Source organism: Phycodurus eques, chromosome 16 (assembly GCF_024500275.1).
Source record: "Phycodurus eques isolate BA_2022a chromosome 16, UOR_Pequ_1.1, whole genome shotgun sequence".
Taxonomy (NCBI): Eukaryota; Metazoa; Chordata; class Actinopteri; order Syngnathiformes; family Syngnathidae; genus Phycodurus; species Phycodurus eques.
In genome coordinates this window covers 2827004-2840067 of record NC_084540.1, presented here as the reverse complement: position 1 = coordinate 2840067, position 13064 = coordinate 2827004, and the positions used below count along the sequence as shown (strand labels likewise).

Here is a 13064-nt window from a genome sequence, read left to right as displayed (position 1 = left end):
CCTTATTTTGATAGAAGCTTCACAATTCTCACAGCCATTAAACTCGTGACTTTTGGAGAGCTTCTGCTTTAATTCCTATGAGATCGAGATCGGGTGAACAAAAGATGGGCTTTATTCATTTTCTGACATTTTAAATGTCACAAAGTGACAAAACAACCCAAAAGTACACAACAAAGACCTTGCCAAATGGAACACTAATGGCTTCTCAACGAGGCGAGAGAAGGTCAGACAGGTTAGCAATTGTGACACACTTAAACTTCAAACAGGAGTTTAACCACTGTGAGTTATTTTGTGACAAGCAAGCTGGTGGTCCTCTGACACTGACACTCCTTGGGCCCCTCAGTCCCCTGATTTGTCCATATGTGATGATTTTCTTCTTTTTTTTTTAGACTTTCTATATCCACTGCAGCCTCCCTTCACCTTCTTTGTTAATAGTTGTATTATTGACAGCGTTGATTGTGTTAACCGAAATAAATACTGCATTTTTCTTCATTATACGAATTTTGTTGGTGGGTGCCCTTTTTAATGGCTTGAGCACCTGACCAAAAAATGGCCTGGGACTTATGTTCAGTCTCGAGTTGTGTGTGTGAAAGAGGCCCTTGCTCGGTTGTATTAGTTGCATGTAGCGATACGGTGTGATGTAGCCAAGCAGAATTTGGGTATTCCCCTCTTTCTTACATTTTCTCTGAGTTCAGCGACAAGTTAATTCAAGAGAAGAAGTTTCGTACAGATTTCTCTCGCTTTCCTCCATGTCAACAAGCTAACGCGTTAGCCGCTAACAAGCTACCACGGCTGAAACCAAACAACAAACATTACTCACCGCATCCGCCGACTTCAGTGCTGATGTTGTTGAGGGCACGACGGGATGAGCAGGCAGCGTTCAAGACATCATAGTTGGTCCGGAGAACAGGGCATTTTTCTCCGGGCGGACATCGCCGAGCCGCTCCTACCTTCACGTCACGCCACTTCCGGCTGTGTCAAATTACGTCACTACTCCTGCACCTCCAATGGGGACACGCTGTCGAGGGGGCTAGTTGACATGCTAATCACGATCGAAGCTTCAGGCCTGTCTGTGACTCAAAGGTGACTCTAAAGCCGCAAATGTCTTCTGGGCAGAATTCAGTCATTTTCGATTCATATCATTTAGTGTCACTTGGCTGAGTCGTAATTTAGATGGCGGGCGTTCGTGTATTTAGACTTGAAAAATATAAACCTGGCACCGTTGACATTACCGGGCGCGGTGGCCAAGTGGTAAGGCGTCGGTCTCGTAAACCGAAGATCGCGGGTTCGAACCCCGTCCGTGCCTTGGCAGTTGTGGTTTACGACATACTTTTTAAGGGAATTAGACGTCTTCTGCTTGTCTGCTACATAAAAATAGTAACAACATGTGTGTATTACGTCCGCTGGCATATGAATTAAAAACAAATACTTAGTAAGTAGTATTAAAGCCGGCTATGTCCTATTTACTTGTTTTAAAAGCAATGAGTCATATGACACAGCTACGTTGTTATACTCACAGTCGTCAATTTAATTCAAAGCTCTAATCCTAATAGAAGACGTCAATCACGATCCCTTTTTGCGAGCCACATTTGTATGGAAATACAGCAAATGGTTGAGCACAAGGACCCAGAGGGAAGCTCACAAACGTAGTGCCGTACCTCACCAAGATGGCGGACCAAAACAAGGACGATGCCGGGCCAAAGTTTTACACCGAAGTATTGAGGTACACTTTCGTATTTTTCCTGCACAGTTAAGTGAATTAAGTGGTAACTATAAGTTACTTTCTTGTAATTATTTTGGGCTGTATGTGTTTTTTTTTAATTTAAATGTTTTGGTTTTTTTTGCAGTCCCCACGCGGTGTGTAGTTGATTCATTTATGATCGCTAAGAAACTGGGATTCACATTATACAACAACCAGGGTGACGATAATGTTTATGATAACAATTAATGGTTCATGTTATACGTGTATGTAATGGAAGTCCCGTCACTACGCCTCCCCTTCAATGAGATAATAATCTCTTCAATGAGATAATAATAACAATCCTGTGTTTTGCTAAGAAGAAATCAGACTGGTGGTGTATTTTCTGTCTTCAAATTAGGGCTGGACGTTGAATTTGAGTTTATTGCTCACCCCTATTTTCTTTTTATAATCGTAATTTAAAGTGCATCCCGCCTGGCTTGCTTTGCTTACACTAACAATATGGCTGTAAACAGACAAAAGCACTGTCAGCATTGACAACTTAGCCCCCTTTCTGATCCCTCTAGCCATTCATTTTTAAAAAAAGCAACAAGAGTGGTAAATTCCCACTACAAAACAGACGAGCATAATCACCACATTGTTTTGACAGGTATGCTGTGAAACCTGAAAAACATGCTTCCAAACCGTAAATATCCAAGTTGCTTTCCTTCATTTGTACAACTCCACAGTCCCCATGAGAAAAGAGTGTGACTGTGAGTTTACTCTTACGTGTGGACCAGCCGAACCATTTTAAACTGTTGAACATAATGGTAATTTATTAAGTAAAGGGGAAAAAAAAATAACCTACATGACTGCAATACAACAGAGTGAAAATTGTAAGGGGGTCTGAATACTTTCCGTACCTACTGTATATATCATCATTTCTTTTAAATGTTGTCATTCCTCTCCCATTTCAGCCCGTCTGAGCTGTTTTCAGCCCGGACCCGGAGTCACAAGATCCCAGTCCGCGGTCAAAAAGACTTCTATCCGGACGACTCTGAGGAGCAGCGTAAGCGTCTGGAGCAGAGCCTGAATGAACACTGGGGCCTGGTGTCGGAGGAACGAGTGGAGAGGCTGTGAGCGGTCGCCCGATCATGAGGATGCCTTCAAGCGCGAGTGGTCCTCGACAATCTCTTTTTTCCCTTTGTAGAGGTAACCTGGTGAAAGCCGTGTGGATTCCTAGTGAGCAGCTTGTGGAGCTTCAGTCTCCAGCGGTCAGTATCTTAGCTTCATTTTCTCCTTAGGTGTCTTATTTGAACCCCGTTCACACAGATATCGTGCAAAAAAAAAAAAAATGCAACAGATGATAGGACATCTATCCACGTGCCTTCTACACACAACCTTGCTGTTCCGTGTGAAAGACGATGGCGAATGCGGGTTTGGAATCAACCTCGAAATTTCCTAAATGTTGAGGTGGTAAAGTATTGCCGTGTAAAAGCTTCAATTGCTTTTAACAGGTCACGGTCAATAGGGCTGCAACGATTAATCGAATAATTAACTTACAAAAAGCCCAACTCTACACTCGTTGTCTGACCCCCCCCCCTAACACTCACCAGGCCAGGCCCTGCCTTTTAAAGCCATACATGCTCAGTCACAGATAATAGTACATCCACAGTTTTGTGTGTAATAATGCAAAATCAGTTATTTTTGGAGCACTTCATTAATCGGTGAGATAATCGGTTGAATATTTGAACCTACAAGTTTTGATAGCTGCAGTCCCTAGTTTTGGGTGTTAAATTTGACAACCCCTTAGCTTTCCGCTATTCCCCTGTAGCTGTTTAGTGTGAAAGGTACCAAACAGGAATGAGTTATTGATATTGGCCTGCAAATTTCCTGGCTACCAAGGTTTTATCACAGCTGTGACAGGTGAGACAAATTGCGTAATTTAATCCCCATGTACTGTTAAAGCTGTTCCTGTTCCGGTGTGAAAGGTACAGATGTGAAATGGGCATTTGAAGTGAACTTAGAAATTTCCTAGCCTCTGGTATTAACAGATGTTGGACGATAACTCTGTGAAAGGTTCATCCACAATTGCTTTTAACACAACAGGGGAGGGAGAAGAGAATCTTTGGTGTTAAAAATTTCGCCCACTGGTTCCTGCCTTCTGACTTTCACACAGCCACTGTCTTGCCTCTGTTAGTCCACAAGAAAGATGTTACACCATTGATTCCACCTTAGAATGAGGAAATTTCACCTCGTCTCGTTCTGTGTCGGCACCATTTATACAGAGAAGTTACACGGGAAAAAGCTGGAACAATACCGGCTTTTACAGGCAGCGTGAAAAGGGCTTTTTTTCTCACATTTGACTTGTGTTTCGCAGGGCAAGTTCTGGCAGACAATGGGATTCTCCGCCAGTGGCAAGCAGTACCTCCTCCCAGAAGAGGCGCTCTACTTGATGGAGTGTGTGAGTGGTAGCTAACGTGCCGGGCACCCCTTTTTCGACATGTGCGCCGAAGCTTATTTTGCTGTTCTGTACCAGGGCAGCATACAGGTGTTCTACCAGGACCTCCCGCTCTCCATCCAGGACGGATTTGAATGGTTTCTGTCCTCTAGTACCGTGAGCCTGCAGCAGTATCAGGTACAAACAAATGTGCTCTGAATAACACTTGTGCAATTTACTCCCAAAAATCCATTCATCCATTTTCCATACCGCTTATCTTCATCTCAGCTTCACTTTGTGCCGCCGCCCTTGTCCATCGCCACCATTCCGTTGTCTCAGTGGCACTCGTATGACTCTTTCAGTGCTGGAGGTGTTAGCTTTGGCTATCGACTTGAGGCTAATTTGTGCTCGTTTATCCAGTTAGGCGTTTGTCGGTTGCGGTTTTTCCTTTTGTCATCACAACATCCTGTCTCGGACGGGATGTTTCGGTGATTTAAATATTTCAGCCCGCAACTGAAAATGCACTTTTGGGCCGGCCGTTTTCGGTGGACAAACATTTTCGGTGACTTAAAAGTTTTTACTGGCCTGAGTGGGCCGGCGTCCATACTTCGGTGGTGGCCCGAGATAGCAGTGTGTTAATGTCGGACCCTGGTACTTACATTGACTTGGAATATAGGCAGCCATCATGTAGAGATGTTCTGAGATGTTCTGGGCCCAACATTTTGCCCGGGAATTTAGATGGCGAGGCCCCCGGTGTGCACAACCGAAGACCGATTTTATTTATTTATTTTTTCCCTCCTGCCTTGCAACGAAGCCCTGAATACTAACCAATAAGCAGTGACTGTGATTTTTGGTCTCATAATTTTTGCTGTATACACTGTATGCATAATACTATTGTTTACCCAGTACGGCAGCCTTACACAAGGCATCTCTACCGGTCTGGTTATTGCCGCTTCCTGCTCCATTCCATTCTTCTCCTCCTCGTTCTCCAAGACCAGCACTACCTCCTCACTGCCACCATGGGTTCATCCAGTCCCTCAATAACCCCTCTGCTAGTGACCTTCACCCCTGCTGCTGCTAATAACAATAATAATCATAACAGGTAACATAACATCTCAAAGTCCAAAGGTATGAAACTAAATCATACAAGAAAAAAAGGTCACCCTAAACATTAATAGTTGGTGATGGAGCTGTCAAGGATGTGAACTGTTTCACCAAAGTACTGTGTTTTACCAATGACATGGTGTCTGATATCTCTAAAAAAATATTCTGGAGATCACTAATCAGCACCCAACAGTGAAATCTGTCATTATACACACAGGTGCCCTGGATGTTCTCAAGCAGCAATCAGACGTACTGAAGCGAGATTTCATTGATCTCCTAACAATAAGCCTAACTATAAGGCGACACGAGGGGCAGATGATTCATCAGGGTCATCCAAACAATCGGAGAAGCGAATGACAAATGAGATGAGCCGGCACGTTGAATCTCCCACGCCCCTCCCTGCCCCATTGGAGCAAAGCCCAACGCAAAACTCACTCTCTACTAGCCTAAATTCTCTGGTAGGCGTGACGGACAGGATAAAGACAATATTGGAATCCACCGCACACCACGCCAGGATCTTCCTCCCAACCCCCTCGCCTGAAACCTCCGTCCACTAAGATGCGAAGGGCCCCTCCTCCACCCATGAAGAACCTTGTCTGTGAATCTGACTGATATCTGCGGGGTCTTTTCCAAAATAAGTCAGACCCCTATGGAGATCAGGCATTTTTGATCCCTGTAATTACAAGGGACAGAAAGTTGGTCAAAGAAATATGGCACAGAAAAAGTACAACTACAAACCTAGTGAGGATATGGCTATTTCTGACCATTTTTGTGTATTTGAATTACAGATTCTTCCAAAAGTTCAGACAACCTCAGTCTATTAAGAAAAGGTACACAAATAAGAGTACCGCCACTAAGTTTATGGAGACCATTGCTGTGGCACAAACTGAATTTTGAGACAGTAGATGAACTTTTGGATCATTTCACCTGTAAAATCTCAAATGTCATGAATGCTGTCACTCCTATTAAAACTAAGACAATCTTGAGGCGACCTAGAAGACCGTGGAGGAGCACAATGATGGTAAAGACCGCTAAATCAAAGTGTAGGAAAGAAGCACGTAAGTGGAGAAAAACTCAACTCCAAATTGACTGACCTCTACAGACAAATGTTTTTGTAATTTAAACAAGCGTTAGTCAGGGCTAGACAGCAACACTTTTCTGAAATCACCAGTAAGAACTCGCACTCTGTTTGCTGTGGTTGACAAGCTCACAACCCCCCCGCCCCCCCCGAATCAGATAGCTCCAGAACTCCTAACAGTAGATAAATGCTATGAATTTTAGTGAATCAAATACTATCCATCAGGTTAAATATTAGTACAAATCAGCAAAATGATACTACATCTGAAGCCACCCAGGAAAAACTCTAGTACCGTGTCAGAATTTGATACAGTTGACCCAAAAACTGTTCAGCAGCTGAAACCATCAACGAGCTGTATTGACTCAATAATATCTGACTTTTTCAAAGCTATTGCCAAGTCTGAGCGAGCTGATTTGCAGCAAATAATCAATTGCTCACTTCAGTCAGGCGAGTTTCGTAAAGTTCTTAAAGTAGCTGCCATTAAGCCTCTGCTAAAAAAGATGACTACAGTTCAATTGAGGTGTTGTGTCACTGTCTAAAACAGATAACTATCTGGATGAGCAAAACATGTTCTTCAATTAAACCACAACGAAACGGAGATAATTGTTTTTGGCAATAAAGAAAAGCGAATTGCTCTTAGTAAAAAGCTGGAGTCACTCTTTTTAAAAACCAAAGACCAAGTCCGAAACCTTGGTGTTCTGATAGATTCCGACCTGACTTTTCAACAGTCATAAAATCAATTACTAAAACTGCCTTCTACCATCTGAAGAACATATCCAGAGTGACAGACAAGCAGATAATGTTTTTATCTCAAGCAGACTTGACTATTGTAATGGTCTTCTGACTGGACTCCCAAAAAAGAGCATGAAACAGCTGCAGCTCATTCAGAATGCTGCAGCTCAGGTTCTGTCCAGAACAAAGAGGTCAGAGCTTTATAGTAGATTTTAAAGTTCTGCTACTGGTCTATAAATCACTCAACTGTTTAGGTCCTGAATACATGAATGATCATTTGCATAAAAATTGAATGGTCTGCTAGGTCTAATATTTTGCCATTTTCCCACTGTGCCCACCTGTAGTCCTGCTGCTGGATCCTTCCTCCACTGAAAAGATCTGTCAGCTTTGCACATTTTGGTTCACGTCTGGTGTGGGGGTAGGGGGGCGGCCCGCTTAGGACTTGTCTGCTGCTTAACAACAATTGTTGGTTGCGCCGCGCACGGCAAAACAGCAAGGAAATCTTAAGCACATGCTGCAGACTATAATCTATCCCGGTACCCTGGCTGATAGCCGGGACGCTCGGCTTGGCGTGCACGGCGCACGCGATCGATGCGCTTGTGCACGGCTTTGTTGATATATTCGTTGCGGCCCTACAGTAAACACAGCTCTCATGCCTCCTTTTTCCCCACCAAGGTGTTCGGGCATCTGAAGAGGCTCGGCTATGTGGTGCACAGGTTCGATGCCAGGTAACAAGGGCACATAGGACGCGCAGTGACGATGAGTCGGGAAGAGCGTTGCCGTAAGATCAGCTCGGTTTTCTGTTTCTTAGCTCAGAGCCGTCGCCCTACGCCAGGCAGCTCAACTTGTCGCAGTCACGAGGCGGGAGGACGCTGAAGAGGAAGCGCAGCGACAGCCCTGTCGCAACATGCAGGTATCATAAATTTAAAAATGTTGTTTAATTGAGATTTTTTTTAATTTTTATTTATTTATATATATATATATATATATATATTTATATTTTATTTAATTTCCAAAAGAACAAATTCAAGACTGTATCTTAAAGAACTATGCGACACACCCTTGTCGCTGATTTACTACTGTTTGATCAAATCTGTTATAATAAATAATTGAAATGCTCCTGTTAAAAGGAGATCAATACCACTGCTCCATGTTATTTAATTTCCAAAAGAATATAAATTAAGTGCTGTATCTGTATCGTAAGCTTCTGTAACTGTTTTTCACTATCAAGTCAGATCAGATCTGTTCTCGTAAATTATTGAAATGTTGTTTTGGACTATTTATTTTATTTATTTTTTCTCATTGGAGTTGCTCTTGTGGTATCTAGTTTTGATTGTCTTTCTTTCAATTTGACTTACATTATTGCATTTCTAGTAAAGAGAACGTCTGACAGTTCAATATGTGCAATACTGCAAAAGGTCTGTATTATTATAGACAACTTTTCAGTTGCCAATATTTTTAACCATGACTGTATAAAAAGACACTGCTTTTTTCCCCCTCTTGACTGTCTGACATGAAATCAGATGAAACGTTTCCTGTTTTAGGTCAATTAGGATTGCCAAAATTCTATTTACTGAATGCCAGAATAACGAGAGAACATTTTTAGACAAGTCATGCTCAGGGGCGGCAATATTTTTGAGCATGCCGTATACAGTTATGATATCTATGACTTATTGTCTCTATACATATGTATACATATATAGATGTATACAGTCGCTATATACAGTATATGTATATAGACCCCTGGGGTGATGACTGTATTGTCTATTATATACATTTGTCTAAAAAAAAAAAAAAAATTCTCTCGCCATTCTGGCATTGGGTGGCAATATGTTTTAGCACAACTGTAAAACAACATTTTAATTCCAACAACAGAGAAAACACCTAAAAGAACATGTCTAATGTAGCTTGCTGCCCAATTAAGCAGCAAGCTAGTTGGGTCTGACTTAAATGCACTTCTGCTGGTTTCAGGTGACAGTCAGTCCAGCAAAAAAAAAAAAAAAAAAAAAAAAGAAAGAAAAACCCTTTATAACAATCGTCTTTGGGGGGAAAAAAAAAAAATATATATATATATATATATATAAACTGTCCATTTAGGTAGCAAACTAGTTGGGTATGAATGAAATGTTCCCACTGCTGGCCGCAGGTGACAGTTCAAACACCAGCGGATGAAAACTCCATTGTGCTTAATTTCTTTTTACAGCATTTAGGCAACAAGGGAGTTGGGTCTGAATTGTGTTTCTTCTTTCTTTTTTTTTTTGTCCAGCCGCAGCGACGCACAAGAAGTGTCCGCTGTGAAGAGAAAGGAAGCAGAAGAAGCTCTAACGCTACCCGAGTCGCAGCTAACGTCGTCACCGGTCACCTCGGGGGCCGAAAGCGTCCCGGCAGATCCGAGCGGAGGTCGATCCTGGTGGATAACGGACCCTCTCGCGAGCCACGAGGCCGATAAACATGGCTGCCGCAGCTCCTCACGGTGGGATGGCTCCATTGTGTTCCCCAATGTGGCCTCCGTGCGCGGTCACTCCAGCTGCTTGGCCTCTCCAGACCCGTCTCTTCTGCCCGGAGGTCTGACTGTGGGTGAGTGTGACATCGGCCTGTGGACGAGGAGGATCAACCAGCGCGAGGTGAAGATGTCTCCAAAGGAGAGAGAGAGGGAGCGAAAGAATCGGAGAAGGAGCTGCGATGTCAACAGAGACAAAAAGGTTTGCAGGTGGCTTGAAACCCTAACCTAAGCTTGAAACCCGTACCCTGTCTTAAAGGCCTACTTTGAAAGCCCCGTCTTAGTTTGAAACCCTCAACATATATTCCTAATTGGAAATGTCATAAACCCGAATCTGCCTTAAAACCCTACTTTGAAACTCTTGCCTAGGCTTGAAACCCTAATTTAAAATCCCAACCCAGGTTTGAAACCCGAACCCTGTCTTGAAACGCTATTTTGACAGCCCCACCTTAGTTTGAAGCCCTAATTTGAAAATCTGTTTCTAATTTGAAACCATAACCCTACTGTGAAACCCTATTTCCAAACTTAATCAGGCTTGGCACCCTAATTTGAAATCCTAAGCCAGGCTTGAAACCCTATTTTGAACAACCCACATCAGTTTGAAACCCGAACCCCAGCCTGAAACCCTAACTTTGGCTTGAAGCCCTACTAAAATTGTTTTAAATCCCAACCCAGGCTTGAATCTCTAAATTCCAACCCTATTCCTAATTTGACAGCCCTACCGTAGTTCGAAACCCTAACCTGGCCTTGAAACCCTACTTTGCAACCTAACCCTGCCAAATTTCAAATCCTAAACCAACTTTGAAACCCTTATTGACTTTCGTGTGCGTGGCGGCATGAAGGTGCGACAGTGCAAAAACTGGCCCGAGTATCATCGGCTTCTGGCAAGTCGGCGAGGGCGATGCAGCGGACGACCAGAACACTTGTGGAAGAGGGAAATCACTCCTTTGCACGACCACACCCAACCCATCTCCACAGGTAGTCCACTTGAACATCCGATACATTTCTATAATAAGGATTCAGTGAGCTAAAGTGCATTTAGCATCAATTAAATTAAACACATTTTTTTTTTTTCAGCTGGCCGTTTAAGCAGCAAGTAAGTTGGGTCTGAATTAAGTGTGTGCCCTGCTGGTTTTGCAGCAAGCAGGTGGCTTTTCAATTGAAAGTGCACGCTATTGGCTTTGGGTGATAGTCCAGTAGAGAGAACACCTAAATAAGCGCAGTTTAATTTTTCTAATCAATCAATCAATGTTTTCCGCTGCCCGTTTAGGCAGCAAGATAGTTGAGTCCGGACAGTTGCGATCTCGCCCTCCCCCGGCTTTAGGTGACAGTCAGTCAAGCAGATAGATAACCTATCTACAACAGCAATGTACTTGTTTGTTTTTCGACCGTTTTTGCAACGGTTCGTTTTGAGGCAGCAAGCAAGTTGGGTCTAACATTTGTATTATTATTCTTATTTATTTATTTATTTTATTTCCAGGTGAGCTGCTAAAGAAAATCAGCGTGATCGAGTCCACACATTTACTTGAGGGAGCGTCCAGGTACCGGCACGCCTTTCGCTAAATACCACGTGGATGTTTTTTTGTATGGAGACGAAATGGACGTAGCAGTGACTCCTCCCGACACTTCCCTCGACGGGATCTAAAGGGTGCACCTGTTTCACTGCTCTTTTAGGTTGAATGCGTCAAATGTGTGGAGGATTTGTTTCAGTGTTTACCAACCCGACACGGTGGCCAACTTCAAGAAGAGCAACCCGGGGAAGCCCTTTGCCCGCATGTGTGTGTGCAGGTGAGTTTACTTGAACACGTCGCTTGTGTGTCTCTCGACGCGGATTGAATCCTTTGTGTCCTCCTTCGCCCACACGAATGGACTCTGTCAACACACGCGGCAATCGCTGCTTTCACCGTCATGTGACCGATGGACAAAAGTATTGGAGCAAACTAATTCTGTTGCTAAATTGAACCAAAAGTCCACATATGTTTCCCTTTTTACGTTTGCGTAGGTGTCCCAAGAATTCAGTCCAGAAATCCATAAAAATATTAGCCGTGCATATATTATGAAATGCTGAAAAATGTGAGAAATGTAATATAAGTGGGAAAAAAAGCATCACACAGAGTAATCATTTCAAAAAAATCTGAAAATATAAAATAACATTACAATAAAAAAGATGCAAATGTTTAAAAAAAAAACAACTCAAATATGACAAAGACGGTGAAACTAAAATAAAACATTATATAGACGCTCTCAAATTTGCTCCACTTTGCACTTCCTGTATGTGTCGCGCATCACTAAGAAAAATGAGAAAGCAACATGAAAAATGCTGAAATATTAGATTGAAACATATTCAAATATTAGACAAAACAAAAGTATGAGTAAAATGATAAAGATGGAAGTATTTTTTGACAAGATCCAAAGTATTAGAAAATAATACAAAATATAAGACAAAAATGACAAAATATACATCTTACACTTGTATTTGACCGGCCCTGTTACTTGGTTCCAGCTTCAGCGGGCCCGTTCCAGACCTGGCGGCAATCAAGCAGCTGAGCTTCCAGAGTGGCGACGTCCAAGTGGTCTTTGCCGTGGTGGACGCCGGCGACATCTCCTTTTACACCTTCAAAGACTTCCAGTTGCCCACTGACGTGTACCCATAAAACCACCCCATGGCCCCTCAGAATCCATTTACATTTTTAATGGCGGGCTCCTTGAGACTTTTTGTTGTTGTTTTTTTTTCCCTCTCAATTATTGTGATTTTATGTTGCTATGTTGCTAAGAAACTGGCCTTGTTTTGTTGGGGATGTCGGGTGGCGGGGGTCTGTTACGCTCTAAAGTGTCTTGGGTGTCCTCGTCAGAATCAGTCAGTCATCATGAAAATGTTGCTAAATAAAAGAATACTTGGTTTGATTGGTCAAATGAGTCATTTTGGTTCATTACGCTGATGTTTGCAGTGACATCACGACCAGCATTTTGTCTTCAATGTCGTGTGAAACAGTTGACTAGCTGCAGGAAATGAATCATTTCACGTATGTTTTGGAGTTTTCATCAGATGTGTGTGATGGATGTCTAACAGCTTCACATGTCCACTCTCTCATAGCGAAACAGAAATTGATACAAAAACTTGAAATTCTAAAATCAAAATTTTGGAGGTGACACGGGGAAGTCTCTAAGGCGTATTATGGTGATATTGACTCACCCGCTTGACGCTAAAGTTTGAATTTTGATACAGATCGAGATCAAATATGTCGTGGTGGAAGCAATTGTCTGATTGTATACTTCGTACGAGTCGCTGGAGTCGTCTGAATTTGAAGCTGCATCAAATCTGTCGGGCTTTGTCGAGAAAAAAAAATGCTGCAGTAAAATAATTGAAGTCTTATTTTTGTACTTTGCTGTATTTTATTTTATAAATAATCAATTGTGGAGAGGGCTTGGGGTTTAATAAAAGACTTTTTTTTAAAATGAAATTATAAGGGGCATCAATTATTTGAAGATTTTCACTATTCGTGGTCTGGCCTGGTCGTATTGGCCAACTGTA

General features: G+C 42.5%; 1 protein-coding gene and 1 non-coding gene across 5 annotated transcripts; both read left to right on the top strand.

Moving 5' to 3' along the window:
* Positions 1 to 842: 842 nt before the first annotated feature.
* tsen54 (TSEN54 tRNA splicing endonuclease subunit) lies at positions 843 to 12956 on the top strand. 4 transcript variants are annotated; one of them, XM_061701162.1, is made up of 13 exons: positions 844 to 1083; positions 1554 to 1723; positions 2656 to 2814; positions 2889 to 2952; positions 4059 to 4142; positions 4230 to 4316; positions 7708 to 7760; positions 7844 to 7945; positions 9299 to 9734; positions 10375 to 10510; positions 11013 to 11073; positions 11207 to 11320; positions 12036 to 12956. In XM_061701162.1, exons 2-13 carry the CDS (start codon positions 1668 to 1670, stop codon positions 12184 to 12186), a joined length of 1503 nt encoding a protein of 500 aa, XP_061557146.1. In that variant the 5' UTR covers positions 844 to 1083; positions 1554 to 1667; the 3' UTR covers positions 12187 to 12956. The 4 variants fall into 4 exon arrangements, with proteins under 4 accessions (XP_061557147.1, XP_061557146.1, XP_061557145.1 ...); XM_061701161.1 differs by having other exon boundaries at positions 846 to 1083; positions 1557 to 1723; positions 4218 to 4316; XM_061701160.1 differs by having other exon boundaries at positions 846 to 1083; positions 4218 to 4316.
* trnat-cgu (transfer RNA threonine (anticodon CGU)) lies at positions 1235 to 1306 on the top strand. The gene has a single exon. It is a non-coding gene; the product is annotated as a tRNA-Thr (tRNA).
* Positions 12957 to 13064: the final 108 nt, after the last annotated feature.